The sequence below is a fragment of the Aulonocara sp. 'chitande type north' Nkhata Bay genome, linkage group LG6 (assembly GCF_057382095.1).
Source record: "Aulonocara sp. 'chitande type north' Nkhata Bay isolate Kocher_YH1m ecotype deep benthic linkage group LG6, A_spYH_male_GT1.1, whole genome shotgun sequence".
NCBI classification, from domain to species: domain Eukaryota; kingdom Metazoa; phylum Chordata; class Actinopteri; order Cichliformes; family Cichlidae; genus Aulonocara; species Aulonocara sp. 'chitande type north' Nkhata Bay.
The window spans coordinates 15,214,321-15,236,865 of record NC_141349.1 but is presented as its reverse complement, the minus strand read 5'-3'; the positions used below and the strand labels follow the sequence as shown (position 1 = coordinate 15,236,865).

Below are 22,545 nucleotides of genomic sequence, written 5' to 3'. Positions count from 1 at the left end.
TTGCCACCTCTCGATGCTTTTGGTACTTTGATTGGATGAACGCAAGTGTCGGTTGTGATCACGTTTCATTTTTTGATAATGCACACTGTTTTTCTAAATTCAGTAATCACATTACAGCTATGATTGTGTCTTTTTTGATGTATTTTTTTTCATTAGGTCATTAGGTAGGGGTTTGTGTCAGCATGTAAGACTGAATAATGTAACGAGCAGTGTATCAAAATACTTTCTCCAGGGAGTAATTAAGTACTGCCCTTTTTAAAAATGTAACAAATGATGTTTTATATATTGCTTTTACCAAGAAGCCTTTCATACTGAGGGTAAACAGGGAGAAGTTAATCAGAACTAGACTCATAATCAAAGGGAACAGGCTTTAAGGAGTGATGACAGCAAGTTTGAACATTTTGGTGCAGATCATCATCAATGTGTACGGAGAAAGGCAGGAGAGGTACAGCAGTGAGTGTCTACAACCATCTGTAAAATATGGTGGAGGCTCTGTTGTGGTTTGAAGCTACATTTTAGTCAGTGGTGTTTGGGATCTTGTCAAAATGGATAGAATTATGAACACAAATATATTGACAGATTTTGATCCACAAAGCAACAGCATCTGGAAAGCATCTGATTGGCAACAGCTTCATTAAAATCATACCTGGATAGAAAAACAATGGAGCACTGTCAGTCATTGATTGGCCTCCCCAGAGCCCAGACCTCAGCTTTATTAAAGCGGTGTGGGATAATCTTGACAGAGAACAGAACAAAAGGCAGCCAACATTCAAAATAAGAGCTTTGATTGTCCCTGTAAAAGCCTGGAGAACTATTCCTGGAGACTACTGATAGAAATGAGAAGAAAGCTACGAGTTCAGGCTATTTTGCCTTCCATACTGTATTTCCATGCACATTTTCAGATGTTTCCAAATCTATAGGTGTGAATGTGTGAATAATTGTCTGACTGTATGTGTTAGCCCTGCAGCAGGTTGGCAACCTGTCTAAGGTGCACTCCACCTTATCCTATAACAGCTGGGACAGGCTCCAGCCCCTACCCCCCTGTGACCCTGAAGTGGAAAAGAATGGATGGATGGATAGTCATAGAGCTTATTTTTGTGAGGATACAAAAGAACATGGAAAAAGATGACTGGCTTTTTGTTAATGGAGCTTAGGCAAACCCAACTTAGGGGACTGGCCCACAAAAAGAAAATGTCTATAGGACCACTCTCAGCCCCAAAAAACAGGGTTCGAAGAAGTTTCAGAATTTCTTGCAAAGATTGGGAAGGTGAATTCCTCTGTCAGTTACAAGGACTGTGAAAGGTTGTCTCTGGGCCAAAAGCACATAATAAAGAAAATGAAGACATTGAAATAGGATTACAAGACAATAAAGCATCAAAACAAGAAGACACCACCTGATGGTTGGCCATTACATCGCCTCAGAGTTCCTATTAGCCCTGCTAATGCAGACAGTAGAAATGCCAGGAAGGTTCCTGGTTCTCTGGATCTGTTTAGTCTAAAAGTGGCTAATGAATAATTGTGTTTTATTTTTCTTAAACTTCATGTTTAACACTTTAAAGATGAATTCGTTAGTGGCAGACTGAAGAACTGACACAACCCAGACAAGTAGAAAAATGTAACCTTTACTTATTTACAGATTGTACAGAGGTACTGAGTGACAAGGTAGTATTTACAACACAACTAGTAGCTTAGAAACCCCTGAACTTATACACAAGTGAGATACACGGCAGGGAGACCCACAGGACTACACACCAACACACTCTGTCCACCTAGTACAGTGTATGTGTGTTTGTGTGTGAACACCTGGGCCAAACTGAGATCTGTACTGAGCCCCGGGAACACTAAGTGTGCTCCTCGATAGCGGCTATGTGGGAGCCAGCCGGGTGCCTTACCGCTGACATCATGGGGCCAGGAGCCAGGAAGTGTAACCATCCAGGCCTCTGACCAAGACATGGAAGGGTACGTGTTGGTTCGTGTAGTCCAGTAGGTCTAACTCAGGGAGAACTTAGGTGTTGCAGCAAAATATGTACCACCAGAAACACGAGCACGTCATGCAATTTGAAAAATCTGAAAGTAAAACCAAAAGGTTGGTGTAAAAACCTGTGATGGTGGACATACAAAAACGCATACCTCATGCTCGCTTAATCACAACGGTACAGACGCAACATGTGTGTGTGTGTGTGTGTGTGTGTGTGTGTGTGTGTGCCTAGCTGTATTTGTGTTGTATGAGTAAGAGCCAGGTCAGAAGGTTACGTGTGGGACGAAGGGAAGAGAGTCCAGAAAAGCACACAAGCACACACACACACACACACACACACACACACACACACACACACACACACACACACACACACACACACCACAAACAACCTGTAAATACACACATCCTCTGTCTTATATAAATGCCTGCACGGTGTAAAACACACACGCACACAGACACACTCACACTCGCTCACAGGTAAAACAGCACAGACTTGTAGTGGAACTACGTGGGTGGGAGGGGTTTTTTTGTATTAACCACACAGGCTGGACGATCATTATTCATTGAGTGTGAATCAGATGACCCAGCTACGTGCAGCTAGTTAACAGGCATAGTTAACTAGTCATTAACCCAGCAGTGACGACTGTACAGTGAGGTCCCAACCAGCAACACACCAGAGGGGAAAAATAAAGAAATAAATGAAAAAAAAACCAAAAAAACAAAAGCAAACAAAATCACGATAATCTAAACCATGCCAGTCTTTTTTTGTTTTTAAGAAGCAGAATTAAAAAGCCACGTTGTTATTGAAATGAATTCAACACTTAATACCATTCAAATCAAACAAATGAAATCAGTTTCTAACATTTAAAACAAAGATTTTCTCTGTACAGAAGTATAATATTGCAACCTGATATTGTGCATATAACTCACACATCAAACCTGTTAAGATTACCAAAAGAGGGGCAGCGTTCACCGTTCAAAGGTGCTGTTTTTTGTTCAAACTCTCTCGCATTCTTTGCAGCCAATATATATATTAGATATATGTGAGCGTTGTTTGCCTGTGTGTGTGTGCGCGCGTATGAGAGAGAGAATAGAGCATAGAAAGAAAGAGAATAGACAGACGCTCAGCTAATGGGATATCAAGTCCTTTTTCCATCAAAATCCTTGTGTTAAAAAATAAATTAATTAATAAATTTAAAAAACAAATCAGTGCCCTTACTCAGTAGATTATGGATTTCTAGAACACTCATACACACATTGCCAGCTTGTTGAGTGTGTCTGTGTGTGCGCGAGTGTTGCCTCTGTAACGAGTCACTTTGCAAACTCTCCGCGTTGCCACGTGACTCTCAGTGCTGAAACACAGCGCCGTGTTCTCGCCAACACAAGAGCCACACAAGTACCAGCTTACTCTGACGCGCGTCCAGGAGCATTCATTAGATGAGTAAATCTGCAACAGCGATACACTCAGCCTCTAAATTCACTACGGAGACATTAAAACCGGCTCCTTTGCTTGACATAGAAAGTTATTAGAAAAAAAGCACTGGGATCCTACGAGAGCCGAACGAGTTCTCACAGCTACTGATGTTAAGTGATTTCCAGCAAAATGTTGAGTTTTTTTTCTTTTTTCTTTTTTAAAAACACCACGACTGAACTTTAATCTTCTCATACTCGGTCTACTCTACAGGAGGAAGCAGGGGGAGTGAAAAAAGAAGAATCGAGGAGGAAACCTGGTTAAGGAGAGGGATGGAGGAAAAGGATCAGTGGGAGGGGGCAGGGCGAGAAGATGGAGCGCAGGTAAAAGTTCAAAAAGAAGAGAAAGATTTCAAGTTTATGTTGTGTATACTGTATGCATGATGCTGTACCCCATTATCTAACACTGTAAAATGTCCGACCTCACAATGGAACGGTGCCCTAAACCCCAATGCCAAAGAAGAAATTAAGAGAAAAGAAAAAACATCTATTCAGCGAATGACTGAGAATATTCATATTTTTCAGTATAAAAGTGTTTTTGGTCAAACGTCTTGTGTAGGTGGCAGGGTATAAAATCTACAAAGTGCACAAAATGAAGCTATCTTGTAGCCTCGACACACACACCCAACCCTACACTACTATCCTAGACTACTGCGTATGTGTATGTGTGTGTGTCTGCATGTATGGATGTGTGCATATATGACCCTGTATAGGAGTTTAACTGTAACACAGGGCAGTAGGAAGCATGCAGTATGACCTGAAGGCTAGCTAAGAGAGGAAGCAAGGATGCTATACTGTATGTCTCTAGATCGATAAAACACTAGAACACACACCCTCATCCTGAGAGGCTTTTAACTGGTGGCCGCGTTCGGACCACTTTTTGGAATGTTCAATTATCTGACATCAACAGTGACAAACAGTCTGTGGTCCCCCCCCCCGTAACAACAGACAGCACGTGTGTGTGTTCGAGTGTTTGTACGTCTGCGGGCGGGCGCCGATACACTTCTCAGACCTGTTTCCTGACCAGCTGCCCACTGCCCGGTCCGGTCTGTTACATAGATAGTGGTTTCCATTCAAGTCAAGGATTACTCTAAGTGAAGTTTACTACTCTTTAAGCCATGCTGGCAGTGCAGTTTGGAGGCTCAGACAACATACGGGTTGACTGGAAATCATAGTGCAACAGGAGAGTCCTAGAGAGGGGGTGGGTGTGTTTAGGTTAAATATGCGTGTGTGTGTGTGTAATCTCAGAAAGAAAGGGGTTTCTTGTGTGTCCCCTTTATCTCCAAGAGGCTGGTGAGAGGGCGTGACAGGTCGGCTCGTCTTCCAAACACTTCATCACAAGTTCCCTTACGTCCCACTGCTGGCGTTAAGAAACCGTGTACAGTGTCCCTCGTATTCCACAGGATGTCGATCCGTCTTGTCGGACAAATTGTCAGTTCGTGCCTCGTTGCTCGCGGCTCGAGGCTGGTACACACACTGACACTCATACACACACACACACACACACACTCTCTTCATCTTGTATTGTGCCTCCAGCTGTCCCTGTGGCCCTCCCATCTCTGACCTATGGAGGGTGTGGTAAAGAAAACAATGATTTATTTACTCGCTGTTAACCTTTTTAGTCCCGAGCTTCCCGCTTTTCACCCGTGTGTGCGTGTCTGTCTGTGTGTGTGTTTCTTGTGCATGTGCTTAGAATCAGAGCTGCCTCGTCCGGTCACACACACCTCTTTCTTTGCATGCGTGCGTGTTAGTGTGTTTCAGTGAGATTTTTAGTGTGCTGCGTGTGACTCTCAGACGTCAGACTCGATGCTGGGCATGCGGCGGTAGAGCCGGGGTCGGTTGCCGCCCGCGCTCGAGGCTCGCGGCGCTGTCACATAGCTCATTGGCTGCGAGGCAGCAGGTGGGACCATGTAGGCCACAACGGGAGGCTCCTGCGGAGGGTAGAACACCTGTTGGTCGACCTGGCCGCCATGCTGGTTGAAGTGATGGTTGCCATGGTTACCCAGAGTAAGTGACACAGGCATTCGCTGCTTATAGAGCTCATGGGCGGAATTTCTCAGTGGCATTCGTGTTGTAGCCTGGGAGGCGGGATCGCGTTGTGCCGTGCCCGGCGCCGACTGTAGGAAGGGGTTGTGGGATGGGCGGTCGGGGAAGAGGCTCTTCGAGCGCCGCGGCAGAGGCATCGGGGTGTCCAAACTGTGGTGGTGGGAGGGTGAGGGAGAGGGGGGGCTGCGGCTGCTCAGCGGACGATCAGAGCGCATTGTGAGAACATTAGCATAGGCCCCCTCATCCAGGGTCAGCTCCCTCTCCCTATCTCTGTCAGGCAGACTCAGCCCCCGCATGTGGGCCTGCGACTGCCGCTCGGGAATGCCGTCCGGAAGCACATTCTCGTAAGAGTGCTGGCGACTCAGCTGGAGGTGCTGGGCCGAGGAGGAGGTGGGGAGAGGGGACGGGGAGGAAGGGGTGGGCTCAAAGTGGCTGACAAGCCCGTCCCCCTCACCCACCAGGCCCAGCTCGCTCTGGGGAAGGTAGTGCGTGAACATGTCCGCGCTGTGTGGGTGAGGGTGTGTGTGGGAGTAGTGCGAGTGCAGGTGGTCTTCACTGATGTCATACAAATTCCCCAGGTGGGCGCAGGCATCGCAGCGAGCTTGTGGCGAGCGAACAGTGTAGAGGCCAGAGTAACCGCTCAGCTTGGTGAGGCAGGAGCGACAGTGGCCGGGCCTGACACTTTGCGTCCCTGGACCTGCGCTTGGGGCTTCGAATGAACCTCCGACCTTCTCTTTCACACTAGAGGGAGAGAAGACGCAGCTGATTATACACAAAGAGACAAAACAAGCACCTTAAACGGGGCTTTATGTGCGATTAATGCTAAATAAAATACCTGCTGTGAGTGTAGGTGCTGTATTTCTTATCCTTCAGAGAGTGCAGGTCGGCCTCAGCGCTGTGACTGTGGTGTAGGAGGCTGGCGCTCAGCTGCAAAATGGGTGCGTCTGACTGGTGGGAGAGTGTGTGCGGGTATGTGCTGTCAGGTGGAAACAGGTCAGGGGGGTAAGGGTGCTCATCACTTCCCCCCTGGCTGTCTCGCTGGTATGGGGGAACGGACTGGAGACTGGCCTGGTCTGAATCAATGGAGTAGATCTTGGATGCTCCACCTCCACCGCCTGCTCCTCCACCGCCCCCACCCCTCTTCCTCAGTTGATTGATTGGCTTAAATCCGCCCCTTGCTGCCATGGAGTCAGAATCTTTGTGTGACGGTGGCCGACTGGAGCACTCCGAGAGGTCCGAGTGCTGTGGGTCCTCGGGTAGGTAGCGCTGGCTCTTCATTTGTGGCGGTCCGGGCCCAGATGCAGGGGCGGGGCTGTGGCCTGGAGATACGACGCTCGGCTGAGTCTTCAGGGTCTCGACACTTTTCTTCCACAAGGCTCGGGGCTTTGATGCAGTGAGGCCCGCCCCGGTGAGGCGGGTTTGGCCGTTGTCATCTGTGATTGACAGCTGGGGCTTGTTGGGGCTGGTCTGGTGGGGTGGAGCTTTTTGTTGCCCAGGAAATGGCGCAGCATTATTGAGGAGGTTTTTGTGCCTCCCGGACAATGACAGGAAGCCCTGTGGACCCGCAGCGTTGCTATAGAGACCAGGACCCTTCTGAGGCAGAGTATGGAGGGAGTTACCTAGGAGACAAGGAGAGATGCACCTTAGATAGAAGATACAAAATATGGATGATTGGTTGGATGCTCAGCCAGGTCAGCTGATACATCATCTACTGCCTCGACATGCAATGTGTGACATCTAATGTATTTCTAATCACGAGGAAGGCGTGGACATGACAGTCAGCAAGGTGAAAGTAGTCACCTTTACTCACGCATACAGACAATGTAAAGAAAAGGCAGATGCTATGTGAACGATCTTAGGTGACACGGCTTCCTGATTTGCGCTGGCACAATATATTAGTTTTGAGCTCAGAGCTCAGAAAATACAGTTAGTAGAACCCCTCTATGGTTTAGAAATGCCCTTGTTCTTCCAATTAAAGCTTTTATTTAATATAACATGAACCTGATCAGAAGATCTGCAAATGATGATTAATGATTCATGACATCATCATAAATTATGATTCATTTTTAACTGAATAACTGTGTAGGAAAACAGAGGCCCGTTGCCAGCAACAGTGTGTGAATTGCTTATTGCGTTGCCTAATGCAAGTTTATTAAGTTAGACAGCAAACTGATCGTGTTAGCCCGGCTGAAAACTGTTGATTTAAGAAGCAATAAATTGGATCAGTCATCGGTTCGTCTCCAAATGCCCCCCAAACAAGAACACTTTCTTCTGAAACTTGTCTACACCAGGCCATATAACAGTCGGTTTCACTCTTCAAAACCAGCACATAAACGCTTGGATGATTCTTTCAGTTGACGACCTTTAAGGCACCTCAACCGCTCATTGTTATTTATCATCAATGATTCCAACAACCACTAACAACATCTAACCAATGCCATTTAAAATGATAAAATAGACTTGTCTTTAAGAAGTAAGGACATTTCCAAGTGACCCTCTGAGTGTACTGAGTACCTTTCCCTGACATCATGTCTATGATGCTGGGCTGCACAACGACTGTGTTGCGTTTGGGAGAAGGCAAAGCGATGGACTTGGCAGACTTGAGCAGGTGCAGCATGTTGGCTTGAGGACTGAAGCCCAGCTCTGGTGCCTTCTTCTTCATATCTATATGAACGCCGTGGATACAGCTCCATATACCCTGAGAGGAGATGAGGAGAGGAAATTAATGGAAGAAAAGGAAAGGAAATGAGAGCCGGAGAGGAGGGAGATAGGAGAGATAATAGAGAGTTAGTGTAATTCACAACCCAGTGACTTCACAAAAAAAGTTCAGACAATCCCCGAGACTAATTTCCTTGTGAGGTAAATTAGCAGAGACCTCTGCGTCCTCTCTCCAGTGCGTTTACTGCAAACCTTAACCTCATTTTGTTTTTGTAATGTGGCTAGAAGAGATAATCACCACTTTTTTAGATGAACTGCTTTCTGAGGCGCCTAGAAAATTAAATTTAGGTGATGATGTCACTGGAGGGGGCCTTTGAGTGCAAGGAGATGTTCTTCCTAGAGCCACTTAACCTCCAGCATCGCTGCTCTAACAGCATGTGCACGCCAAGAAACACACACAGTCACACAGACACACACACACAGGACTCTTTTTGTAAAACACTTAATGTGTGAAATGCTGCTCGTCTGGAATAAAAGCCCTGCCTAACACAGAGACATGACATATGAATAATGAAATAGTGGTCTGTCTGTGTGTGCCCATTTTGCTTTTTGGGTGTGTATTTGTGTGTGCGTGTGCATATATCAATGTGTACCCCTGTTTGGTCAAGCCTGTCCCTCATCTCACTCCACCTGCGAATGTGTTGCCATTTTTAGAAGAGAGCCAGCGACGCACCGAACGTCAGAATATTCGATATCGGATGCCATCAGCCTATCAGCAAACAGGATGACATTTAGCAGTGGTGAAACTGGGAGAATATCTTTGTTCTTTCACTATATTTTTTAACTTTCACGTGTGAGAGAGAAGGGCGTTGTGTGTATGTAAATGAACTCGCGTCCTCTTAGTTGTCTGATTCCTCTATCCTGTCGTCCGTGCGCGCAGCAGTAAATTCATCTCTGCCTCAGCTGGGCTCCATTATCACACTGCCCTTCCTTCCTTTTTAATCACACACACGTGCAAAAAATTATTGTATCCTAACAGTAACAACTGTTTGTGTTTGAGACAGTTTCAGACAGCTGAATCACAGCAACACACACAGGCCCGTAGATTTATGTGAGTTTCTGATTCATCTGTTAGAAAAGTCCTTTCTGCACATCCCTGTGTGTATTTTCGATGCCCCGGAATAAGCATAAAGATTAGGCAAATTACAGAATGGATTAAAATTTGGATGCTTTGTTTTAGAGGAAATTTTTCACAACAAGACAGCAGCAAACTAATCATTTCTTAAAATTTACTGTGCTGTTTGAATTATTGCTGTTAGGCACCACAAATGCTCTCCACCGGCCCTCACAGCCGCAATAATGTGCTGAGTTGTTTTTCCCTGTTATTTCTCTGCTTCGGCCTGAAATAATCTACAAATATAGTTATGTTTGTTTCTCTTGCAGATTCTCTGTATGTTTAGCCCGCTTTTTCTCTTTATCGGATTTTCTTTGAGAGAACTCTGTTAGCCGGCTGTGCTGTTAAACATCAATAACATTATGAGACACTCACAGCCCTCATCCCATTATTGATATAGGAAAATCCAGTGCTTTCTTGCAGTCTGAATGAGCGTTGTACATCAGTTGTTATACCCTATAGGGCCCTGTTTTATCACTAAGTGCCATTCACTGCTATGAATTCTAACAGCAGCTATCTATTCCTCAGTCACACTAGAGTAAAAGAGGACGGAGACATCCTTGTGACTTGGAAAACTGACGATTGCATTGCATTGAATATTTTCACATTTGGCAGCCAACTGCACATAGTTGAGGTGACCAACTCGTCAAAGTCTGTTTGAACTGACTGTGAGTGGTTGCAGACTCGGCCCCTGTCTGTGAAACAATCAAAGGCAACAAGACTGCAAGTCCATGCTTCAAAAATGCTGGCAATGCTCCAGTGTGACTGAAGCATTAAAGTCCTGCGTGAGATTTTGAAAACTAGGAACCAAAACTTCCTGCTGTGAAAATGTGGGTTCCTGTGCACGCTTCCAGGTGTGTGATGATTTCCTCTTTCTTACCCTGCTGATAGTGAAGAGAATGCCCGGGCTTCCAGAGCAGACACCAGTGAAGCAGTATCTCAGTCTCCAGTAGAAAAGGTGCTCCGAGATGAAGGTGAGGATGGAGAGGCCCATGGCCGTGGCCAGCATGTAGAAGACCCCTGCCATGTTGTCCACATCCAGCTGACTGGACATTACCTCATTCTTCTCATTGTGGCAGATCCCAGTCAGCCACTGAGCTTCCAGCTCCTCCATCTCACCTGTTGCAAAGATGAATGTGAAGGGTTAACACTGGAGGGGAAAAAAGAACAACGTGAGGAATGAAGGCAAAGGAATTCGAGACGTAAGGAGAAAAAGTGAACGAGGTGATGGGTGGCAGAGGGCAAGAAAGGGATGTGGTGGGAAAAGAGGCATATGAGGCGAGATGGGGAGAAGGGAGGAGGGGCGAGAGGTGAAGTGGTAAATAGATCGTAATGGAAAGGAGACAGGAGGCGGAATGGAAAAAAGAGGTTGTAGGAGGAGGGCGAAGAATTGATAGTGATGGAGTGATAAGGAAAGCTGGGAGGAATTATTATCAAACTGAGTGTGTCTGAGAACGCGTGTGCTTGAGCACGAGGGTGTTTGCCCTGAATAAAATGGCCGTGTGTGAAGCAAAGCGCTTTAGTGGTTTCAGCAGTTTGATTTCTGTCCGACTGATTCTCTTTCTTCCATTCGCACCATCTCACAGCTTATTATACAGAACAATCTGGAGGAGTAAACATAACAGGACACGGTGGGCACACACACGCACACACACGCACACACACACACACACACGCATGCGCGCACACAAACCCGGAGAGTAATGATGATGAAATGGTGTGTTAAGACTAGCCCTTGATAGCTTTCTGACAGAGGGAGGGAGGAGGGAGGCTGAGTGTTGGAGGGAGAGGGGTAAAGGAGGAGAAAGCTGAGCGATGGCACAACTGAGCAAAGTCCTCCAACAACTTAGAGACTTTCAATTTCAGTACAGTGTGTGACTGAGATGGCTCTCCACGGCTTACCGTCTCCTATGATGCTCAGTATGGCCAGGTCAACCAGGCGTTTCCAGTAGGATCCTTTCTGCAGGGCAATGCCATAACCTGTAGTGGCAAAGATATAACCGCTGCCGATGGTCACCAGCTTACACCCATCATCTCTCCCCGCCATGTAGTTCAACACCGCCGCATCGTAGATGAAAGCATCCAGCTTCCTGTAAGTAGTATACAATATACTTATTAAGCACTAACAGATTGAAGCCAGAATATAAAACAACAATCAGGACCTGGAGCTCGGTTTGGGTGAAGTCCCATTACGTGATCATTGTGTCCAAGTTAGATGAAAGTCTCACCAATAACGTTGGAAGAGTAATGCTTTTTGTGAATTGTGGGCAGATGATGGATGTCTCACAGTGGCAGACACCTCACTGTTCCTTTGGCCAGATGAGCTAAAAAAAGAGTTTACTAATACTTGTACAAACTTTTACTTCACCGACAGTCAAACTGGCTCAGTTTTTTACTGTGAACTAAATTATTAATAATAATATTTAATGTTATTAATTAAAATTGCAAGATTTTGAACGTGAGCCATTTTCACCTTCTGAAAGTGTTTGAGATCCACTGATTTAATAGAAAGCTAAAGCCAGTTAGCTTTACATATTACAGAATGTGTAGTCTTTAGGCTTCCTTTTTTAAACTAATATTGTGCTAATTATTCAGCTTTTGATATCATTTGGTGTAGTGTTCATGACATTTGGTGGAGTCAGGACAGCTGTTTTTGCTCTAAGCTAACTGGCAGCTAGCTTAAACTCTTACATTTAGAAATCAAAGTGGCATCACTCTTGTTAAACAGTCAGAAAGAAAACGAATAGGGGTACTTCCAAAATGCTCAGTTGTACAATAGCTGTAACAATTGGTTAGTAGTAACTGAAGTTACTATTTTTATAGTTTTTGTATGAACTTTTGCCTTTTTCTCATAAAACCAAGAAAAACGTACCTCTCCAGGGATTAACCCCCCCCTTCAGTGAAAAACAAATACAAGAAGGAAAGATAATTTTGTGTAACTGATATTTTTCACATAAACAGGCTTGTACCCTTCAGTTTTTAGATCTTGTTTTTGCACTGACACTATGGGCTGCTAGCTAAGAGGCCACAGTTTGTGTCTGATACTAGCCCAGATGTGAGCCTGATACATCTGAACTCAGCAAAGGAAAAAAAAACGACAGAATAGAGCCTGATGAATGATTGACCAAATACAAGGCAACAAGGACCCTCTATCATCATCCCATATAACAGAAGAAGCCTGCACTTAACTTCATTTTGGTTTTATATAATAGAATGAGTATACCTTGGGGCTAGACATGTGCATAAATATAAGTTATACTTTGGATGTAAATGCGCATATACTGTATGAAATGAATACATGGGCGATCTGTTGTTGCTGAGAGTTGCTGCTCCACAGATAATTTTAAACTAATATTCACTTGTGTAACTGTGCACAGCACTGGAAAACAATATAAATTAATTAAAGGATAGAGAGCGTCCTGAATGTGCATCACAGACCATTTCATGACTGGACTGAAATTTTAACTCAGACTCCCAAGTGTTTATATTTTTCTCTGTCAAAACAACATTTTTTTTTGCCTAATAAGTTAGCAAAATACTGATGATGCTGCTGAACGTCTTCATTATACAGTTTTGATGCTGTATAAACAAAGCCTAGTGTATTAAAAAACAAACCTTATTTCTTTCATATGCAGTATCAATAAAGTAATTATTATGGAACAAGAAAACCAAAGAAATGAAAATTATTTCTGGAGAAAGATCAAAGCCTGCAAAACTAATGAACAAATAAGAGCACTGTAGCCATCCTTCTATTTAGTGTGTGTTTAGATGGAAGAATAAAGGTAGCGAACTCCAGAACAAATTACACTCTCCCTGTTTTGGCAGCTCGTTCTTTCCAGCAGCAACAAGACTCTATAATGAGCACTTGCAGACAATGTCAGTGACAGAAACACTCAGCACAGTTACTGCAGCATTTTAGCATAAGCTACTGTTTAGCCCCATGGGGTCGAGTTCCTGCATGATGCAATGACTCTTTTTGTGTTTGTTTTCACATGTTCTTAAGCATATGTGGTGTTTGCCAACAGAATGACCGCCTCAGGTATAAAGAATCTTTCCTTGATGTGAGTTGGCTTGACAAGTTAACAGTACCCGGTCTTGAGGCTGACTAGTGCATCCACGACGCCGGTCTGATGGTATTTGGTCATGTACTGATGCATATCTGGGTAGTTCTTCCTGATGTTGCGCTCGGTGCTCCCGTTTGGAACCGTCCCGAACCGAAATGGAGGGGAATAAGAGTACGGGCTCTGGAACTGCAGTGAGGAAAAATAAGTACAGCGAAATAGTGACATATTGTTCAAAGGGGGAAAAGACAGCGTGAGACAGGAGCACAAAGAGGGAAAGAGAAACTTTAAAACAGAAAGGCTCAGAGATGAAGAGCAGTGGTGAGAGACAGCAGGAAGACAAAGTAGGAGTGAAAAAATGGGGGGGGGGGGGTCGAGAGTAGGAGTCGGAGCTAAAGTGTGAAAACGAAGGAGAGGGAGAGGAGAGAGGAGGAAGAGTGGAGAGTGACAAGAAGAGACAGAGGAGGAAGGAGGTGGGAGAGACAGTGGAGTGGACTCATCAGTCATCATCATTGTGTGTCCAGTCTAGCGTAAGACTGGCTGGGGTTCTGCTGACACTGCCAGCCCCTGGAAACTACACACACACACTCATACACATCCAAACACAAACACACACGGCTTTGATCTATGCAGCTTGTGTGTGTGTGTGTATGTGTGTGTGTGTGTGTGTGTGCCTGTAGGTCTGCTGTGCTGGCAGTGTTAGTGTGGTGACAGCTACGGCCAGAGGGTTTGGGCTGTTGAAGCCCAAGGGCGCTCCCTAGAGAGTCCTGTCTGGCTGCAGGGCTGGCATCCATTACAAGAGCAACCCTGACTGTGAATGTGTGTGTGTGTGTGTGTGTGTGTGCGCGCGTGTGTGTTTACATGTCCATTTGTGTGTGTTTAACCCCACCTTCTTGTCAGAGAGTCCAGTGACTTGGTCCACAAACTCTTCTTGGATCATGAAAGCAGCCAGGTTGGCAGTATAGGAGGCCAGGAAGATGACAGCAAAGAAGGCCCACACCGAGACAATGAACTTACTGGTGGTGCCCCTCGGGTTCTGCACAGGCACAGAGTTGTTGAACACCAGACCCCACAGCAGCCATATGGCCTTACCAATGGTGAATGAGGGGCCATGTGGGTCTGTGAGAGAGACGGAGACAGGGACCAGGCAGGGGAGAAGAAGGAGCAACAATAAAGAAAAAGTCAAAAAACGGGGAAAGGACCCGTGTACAAAACCTTAAACTCACAACATGAACTTCAAAAAGTTTGAACTTTGTGTAAAATGTAAATTAGAAAAATGATGCAATGACTTACAAGTCATTTCAACTACATTTAACTGAAAATGGTGCATGTTTCAAAAGGAAAGTTAAGACAGGGGCAACAGAAGACTGGAAAAGTTGTATAATGCTAAAGAAAATAAACCCAGCAGAACTTATGAGGGTTTTTGGTAACGTGAGTAGCTGTTTCTTAACATAAAAATACAAAGTAAACTGGGGGTTTTATTATCTACATATACATTGTTATTGCTCTTAATTGGTTCTGTGAAGCACCTCTGGTTTTTAAATGTGCTATATAAATAAAATTGTATTGTATTTTATTATTAAATGATTACAGTAATGTGTGGTAATTCCTGTGCACGGGTTCAGAAATACTACAGAAAATCAAAATCTTGGTGAATACAGGTCATTGCTGCACTAACAGTAAGTTCAAACTCTTCAAGAAAAACACAATTTAAAGCTCAAGTTGAGGGAAAAACGGTCCTGTGGTCTGGGGGAATCAATATTTGAAATTCTTCATGGACAACTTAGAGATGTTGTGTGCTCTGGGCTAAAGAGGAGAGGGGCCATTCAGCTTGTTTTTTTTTTACTTACAGTTCAAAAGCTTCCATCTGATATTGTATATGGAGTGCTTTAATGCAAATGTGCACATCTGTGAAGACACCATTAATCATGAATGATGCTAAATGATATATTATTTCATCAAGATAAAACCAAAATACTTTCTGTGAGTAATACTAGAGCATGACCGAGTCCGAGTGCTAAGCCTGGTCAGGCCTGCGGTCCAGAACAAACTGTCAACATATGTTGCAATATTTTACATGAAAAATACAACAAAGGAAGTCCTGTTGAGCAAGGGAAACATTCTACTGTCAAAACAACAGCAACTGGTTGTTAACCCTTTTTCGAGTGAGAAACCAAACTTCAGTAAACATCCAAAATGGCCTCAACCCCTCTCTGTGAAGTCGAAGAGCTTATATGTATTTCTCCCAGCCCCTCAACATCATGGCATCTAACCAGCCCAACCCTAACCCTAAGGTAACTAATATGGTAATTTCACTGACCTTGATTTGCAACAGAAAAATGAAAAACTAAAGAATTTAATAAATTTTTGTAACGTCTTCTAACGTCTTTTTTAACTTCCAAGTATTTAAATGAATTTAAAAAATAATAATAACAATAAGAATCAGAAAACCCTTGTTTTTTTCTTACACCCGACTGTGTTTTTGCACAGGTTCTTCTTCCACCTCCTTCTCCTCACCATCATGTGATGCTTAAAACAATACGTGTTTATAATTGGCAGCCTATTTTAGAATAGAGACATAATTTGTAAATGAAGGAAAAAGTGCTTTATAATTTAATAGAATCAGGGGGATGATTTTTGTAAAAATGCACTCAACCTGAGCATTTTTCAATGTCACTGTGAAGAACAAGCATTTTCTTGGGTTTTAAAAAAAAGAAATAGTGGAAAAAGTTTTTGGCCAATCAAATCAAAGTCTCAAACAAATTTGTCCACTAACTGATCTAATTTCCAATTTGGTGGGTTGAGCCAAACCCAAATGAATGTTTTTCAGATTAATATGTTTCACAGGAAAAGACAAAAAAGAAGATGAAAAAAAGCAAAAGAGGTAATCAGATCTCCAAATTGTGGCTTCAATCAAATCTAAATGGATCTAAATGTTCAGGTTAAAAATCTAGTTACAAAGTTTTAAACCAAGCACTCATTGTTCAATCAGTGGGAGGTGAAAAAAACAGCAAGCTAAACACATTGTATAGATTTCCTGAACTTTCAGAAGTGCTGAGTGGAAAATCAAAGGAAAAAACATTCACTTGCTACTTCTGGATCGGCCTTTAGCTGATTTAAATGTTAAATTAAGTCACAACCTTTTGTACAACATTAATCTCCAATTCAGAGCCGACAGGGAAGCTCCAAGTTTTGGTTTTTGATGACGCCTCAGATTACAGGTTTGGTAGTTCTGGGAGAGTAGGTCACTTCTTTTGCTTCAGGGCGTCTTGCTCCTGGGAAAAACGATTGGTGTGATATTCTTTGTATGTGTGTGTGTGTGTGTGTGTAAGTCTACCTTTGCCTTGGGCCAAGTTGCGGTTGAAGCCCAGCGGACTGACAAACTCAAAGAGGAAGACGGCGATGGCTGTGACAATGAGCAGCATCACAAACATCATCACCCAAACCGATGCACTGAAGGGCTCTGAGAGGAAGGAGAAGGAGAGAGAGAGGGAGCAGAAATAGTTAAAGGCAAATCGAGTACACGAGACAGCGAGATATCGTGGAGGAGCAGGAGTGAGGGACGTAGAGGGAAAGTGGAGGCAGACAGACTCGCGGAAATAAAAGAAGAGACGCACACACACACAAAAAAACAGGGATGAGGGGGGAGATAAAGTGAGGAAATGATGATAGAGAAGAAACAGAGAGGGGAAAAAGGGATACAGATGGAGTGAGAGAGGAGGGAAGGAGAGGGAGAGTTAGTCACAGAGAGTTTGACGGAGCACATTTCCATATTTCTCATTATTCCCTTGGATGAGAGCTGAGAGAGAGGGAGAGGCCTGGGGCGGGGGAGATGGTAGAGGAAAGGGTTAGAGAGAGAGAAAGGGAGAGAGAGGGAGAGAGAGAGAGGGGGGGAGAGAGAGAGGAACCAAGCCCAGAGTGATCTGCTGTGCCCTGCTGTGGGCATGTGTATGTGATCTATTTGTGTGTTTGGTGTGTAGCAGGGCAGGAGTTCAGAGAGCGGGATGAGTGCCAGAGACATTGAACCCAGACAAATTGTATGTGTGTGTGTGTGTGTGTGTGTGTGTGTGTGTGTGTCACTGCATGTGTAAGTATGCGACTGCCAGAGTTAGCCAACCCTGAGAGATTGTGCGCTGAGGTGCCTCTAATATGAGTGCGAGATACTGAACCGTCACTGATACCCTGGCGCAGGCTCAACACACACATTTGCTTAAACACACACACATGCATACATGCACGCAATCATACAATAAGCTTTAACATAAATACACGCACAAAGCATTCACCCCTTAACATACATACGGCCACAGCACCTTCGTTCTCCACACATCCTTGTCTCACTACACAAACGTCCCAATATATAAATATATATAAATATATATGTATGTATATATAATATCGCAAAAATGTCTTGTTTTTGTTTTTCTCCCAGCACACACACACGTGCATACTGACACATGGCTTGACACGCTGGGACCAACACACGCATGGTCCAATACATCCCCTCGCTCCCTGCCTCGCTCCAATGACAATACAAGACATTAGGCAACCACAGAGGAGCGCTTCAATTCCTAGTCGTCTGAACAACTGGAGAGGAGGAGAAGGCAGGGGAGAGGAAAGGGGGGAGGGGTGTATCAAGAGTGCTTTGTCTGAGCTGACTTTTCAAAAAACAGCTGGCACGCTCCACTTCCTCTGCTCTGGTAGAAATATTAATGTGCTTAGGGTGTTGAGGCTCAGATAAAGTCAAGAGTACAAGTGGAATTTGGCCAGCATATACTGTCTGAATAAAATATTCCATTTTATGTGCAAGACTTCGCCAACATGTAAGCACCTCCCCTTTTCTCTGCCCCCAGTAGTCAACTGAGTTGGGGGACCGCCAGAGAATAAAAGAAAAAAAAAAGGGGGTCGAGTTAAAAAGAGAGCGATGGATTTACCGAGGAAGGCTGAAGGCGAGACGGTCCCGTTGCTGCGTGACACCATGACGCTGATGCCGGTCTCCACAAAGGGCACAGAGAAGTCGATGACCTCCGACCTCTCCTCGTTAATGGTCAACGAGCCAACGGCCATCTCTGCCTTTTTATACACCACCTAGCAACCAGAGAGAGAGAGAAGCACTGTTATACCGAGAGCATGACTTACTGCCTACACTGTCAGAAATAAATACAGTGAGCTCTGTAAATATTTGGACAACATCACACAGTTTCACTCTGACTTTTTCCTGCTTTTTATTTTGGATGTGAAATATCACATTGTATCACAGGGTATAACTCGGAATGTCAGCCGTAGTTGGAGGGCAGCTCCAGCCAATCCGATGAAAAGTGAAAGTACAGCTGTCTTTTTCATTGTGCCACCATTTGTAAATGTCTCAGTGTATTGTGACAGAGGGACATTCTGCTCATGAAGATGTCTTTTTTAGTAGGAAATAAAATATTATGCTTTTCTTTTTCAAATGTAATTGTTGAAAGGCTTCTAGTGGTCTGATCCGTGAACGATCTGTGGATCGTAATGTCAGGTTTCATTATCTCTGGTGTAAATTTCAGTTTAAAGGTTTCCCTGTGGCAGCGTTTAGGTTTAATATGATCTGTGGCTGAATAAATCATTTCCAGATAAGATAATTGATAGGAATTGGGTAAGACTGATGGTGTCCTGTCCCCTTTTTAAATCAGGACCCACGGACATAACTGTTCAGTGAAAAGAAACAAGCGGCTGGGCAGTCGTTGCATTTCTGTTACACTTTGAAGCTAATCAAAACAGATTAAAGAGTACCTCCCAGTGCTGTGTTTTGAGATCTGAGAGTGCAAACTGTAGGTTTGAGAGCAAAGCTGATATTCTATGTTTTTCATATTGATAACAAACTATGTGAAACAACCAGAAACATTGAACTGATCCAACTAATCGCATTGTTTTTATAGCCAAAGTCTAAAACATGCCTCGGTGCCCCCAGGGCTCCATCGTTGTCCTTAAAGTAATAAAAAGAAGTCATTAGATTTACAAGTTCCCTCATTAGAATTAACACAGGCACTGCAGTTTATTTCAAGTTCATCCCACTTAAACAGTATTGCTCTTGTACTGAGACATTAATTAATTTAATTAAAAAAAACAATTGCGATTACTGAGCCTCTTTAAAAAAAAACCCATTAGCAATCCATTTTTTAAGAATCACTTTTATCGGTATTAAAGGAAATGAAAGTGGGAAAAATGCCCCCCCCCCCCCTTACGGCTTATTCATTTTTACTTTGCTAAATATTATTGTTTAACTGGCCCCTTGCCTCTCAGCCCATTCACGTTTCTAGGACCATCAATTATTACTCATTTGGCCAAACTAGCATGGCTCATTTACCCATGATGCCCTGACAGACCGGTTTATGGTTAGTGAGATAGGTCTGTCACCCCTAACTTGTCATTTGTCAACAAGTGTCATTACTAATGTGAAGAAGCATATTTTACACTGCATCTTTTAATAAACGTAACTAAATGTGGGTATTTGGGAGTCTCGTTTGGTGCCTAAACCAAAGCAGAAAGTGAAAATAAGCCAAATTAAATACAAAACACAAAGGTCCCAAGTGTCCAACCTTGAAGCAGATGGCCTATAGCAGCAGAAGACCACACAAAGGATCTGAGGCTACAATTTGCACAGGCATACCAACATTTTCCTGGTCTTATCAGTCTGGATTTCTAATGTGATTTTTGGAAGTAAAGGTCAACAACATGAAACCATGGATCCATCCTGTCTTCTGATGGCTGCTTCAGGATAATGCGCCATGTCACAAAGCTCAGATCAACTCAAACTGGTTTCTTGAACATGACAGTGAGATCAGTGTACTCAAATGGCCTCAACAGTTGACAGATTTCAAAACAACGGAGCACCTTTGGGATGTGCTGAAATGCGATTTTCACATCTTAGACAATCAAAATCAGCGAGCAATGTTTCGAGCCGCTTGCTAAAACTGTTCCATGAAGAATTTCGGTAGTTCTGAAGGCAAAAGGGAATCCAACCCAGTGCTGGCAAACTGTAACTAGCTGTAACTAGCTACTAAGTGAAAACGTGGGCATTGTTGATTTCTAAAGGCAGCCAATATATCTGTGTGCCAGTATGTGAAGGAACCAACTCTAAACGACATCTTTTGTGTAATTAGGAAACGCAGGTGGCATCTCACAGAACATCATTATATTACGCCCGGAGAGAGAACAGGTTTCATTTTGCAAAAGTAGCCTGGTAGCGTAAGCATAAAAAAAACTTAGCAGGCAGCACTACGTCACTGCTATACTTAAAGTTCTATTTCATATCATTGTTAATTGAAATGCTTGCACAGAAAGTCAGACTCACAGAATATACATTCATTTATTAAGAGAGAGACAGGCAGTACCTCTCCAACCATGCCATTCCAGACGTTGTTGATCTTCTTTCCATGTTTCCCGTTGGTGACCAGGTAGAGATCATAGGTAAACTTCACATTCCTGGCTATCTTCTTGAGAATGTCAATGCAGAAACCCTTGCAGCACTGCTTAATATAAGCGCCTCCTGATGTGCTGTTACTGCAACAAGCATATGCACAAACAGAATTAGGTCATTTTTTATATCAGAGGACATTTGAGTGTTATGTGTGTAACTGTGCGAGCTGCCTGCTCGCTCCACATCTGGTGGTTCCATCAAACTGTAAAACTAGAATTATGACACTACTAAAGGGTAGAGAGAGCTTTCAGTCTGTGTGTGAGGGACTGTGTGTTTCCCTTAGTGCCAGCTACCCAAACCAGATGAAAACACAGGGGTACCGAGCATAAGCTACTGGGCTTTAAATAGAGCCAGGCTCTACAGAACAACCAACCCACATAATTAAAATATCAGCTGTCCTTTCCTCATCTGTCTTCTGTGTCCTTTTCGCTCTGCCTCCTCGGTGTTTCTCAGCTTTCGTCTGTAGGAAGATGCTGCCCCAAAAAACTCCGCAGCCGCACACATAGGATGCACAGAATAAACTTTTCTGACAGCCGTCCCCGAGGACCTCAGAGCAGTGAACTAAACTGCATTGTTGGATCAAATGATTCTCATAATCTATTAAACCCTACCAGCATTTTCAAAAGCATTTCCATGAAAAGTTAATTCCGTTCCCATGTCAGCAATCTTTGATGTAGCGTACTGTATGCGGATGGGAGCAGCAGCTCTGTGACCTTTTCACTTGCCTTTTTCGCTGACTCCAATTCAGGAGAAAGTTCATGAAGAACTGAGGGATTCACGCGCACAGAACACCGAGAACGACTGTCAAAGACACGACACATCAAAGGATTAACAGATCCTTTAACTGCAGTCGACTGTATCTGCGGCGCATCATTACTGCGTGTACGAGAGAGACAGAAAGAGCCAGAGCAAGCATCGTATACGTACGCGTGAGTGAGTCTGAGTATGTAAAATCTCAGTGTCGCAGGTGTTCTAATGCACACATACTGTATACATTAGTTTTTCCCAGCTGGGCTCTCTCTGAACATGCAAACACACAGACACATATACACACACACCAACAGGCTGTCTGAGGTTCACATATAGTACATCTCTTTGATTATTTTCATAACAACAAACAGATGCAAATGATATGGAAGTAGTGACTGTGTAAATGTAGCAGCTGTAGGGGTTTAGATACTGTATACAGATGTATGGACATCTGCACATGAAGTGCTGCACATAAACATGACAAGTGTAGAAGAAACTTGTCTTTTTACCTCAGATTTTAGAGCAATCCCCTCTAGCGGATGACTGGTTAAGGTCACAAGTTAAGCTCTGTATGAGAGGTGATTCAGATGTCTAATAGTCCTTGCCTGCAGTGCTGATAATCTCAGAGGTTGTTATGATGCATCCATTTCTCTGAGGCATCTCCCGTCTGCCTTCTTTGAGTTCTACAGATGCAAAACCTTTAATATGGTGGCTTCCGGCTGTTAAAGAAATCTTCAAAGAAAGTAATTACCGGTGAGTTTTTGCACTTCCCCTGTGGTTAGCAGTGACAGTCCTATCCTATCCTATCTATGCTAACCCACGCTAATGACTATCCTGAACAATTTCAACTATTTTCTGCTGTCTGGATGAACCGACGCATTGATGACACAGAATGCTTCAGAAAAGAGATGTTAGTTGAACATTAGGGCTGTGTTGTGGTTAATGAAAGCAC

The 22,545-nt window shown here is 43.8% G+C and overlaps 1 protein-coding gene across 3 annotated transcripts in view; it reads right to left on the bottom strand.

Annotated features, from left to right (window-relative positions):
• Positions 1-1,625: 1,625 nt before the first annotated feature.
• LOC147327506 (glutamate receptor ionotropic, NMDA 2A-like) overlaps positions 1,626-22,545 on the bottom strand; it is a 129,806-nt gene continuing 108,886 nt past the window's right edge. For all 3 annotated transcript variants that reach the window (XM_086295167.1, XM_086295168.1, XM_086295169.1), the window contains 10 exons: positions 20,758-20,926; positions 18,325-18,478; positions 16,728-16,853; positions 14,280-14,509; positions 13,419-13,579; positions 11,232-11,419; positions 10,210-10,448; positions 8,012-8,195; positions 6,333-7,116; positions 1,626-6,238 (listed from right to left, as the gene is read on the bottom strand). In XM_086295167.1, the coding sequence (XP_086151293.1) occupies positions 5,242-6,238; positions 6,333-7,116; positions 8,012-8,195; positions 10,210-10,448; positions 11,232-11,419; positions 13,419-13,579; positions 14,280-14,509; positions 16,728-16,853; positions 18,325-18,478; positions 20,758-20,926 (3,232 nt within the window). In that variant the 3' untranslated portion in view covers positions 1,626-5,241. The remainder of the gene's footprint in view (positions 6,239-6,332; positions 7,117-8,011; positions 8,196-10,209; positions 10,449-11,231; positions 11,420-13,418; positions 13,580-14,279; positions 14,510-16,727; positions 16,854-18,324; positions 18,479-20,757; positions 20,927-22,545) is intronic.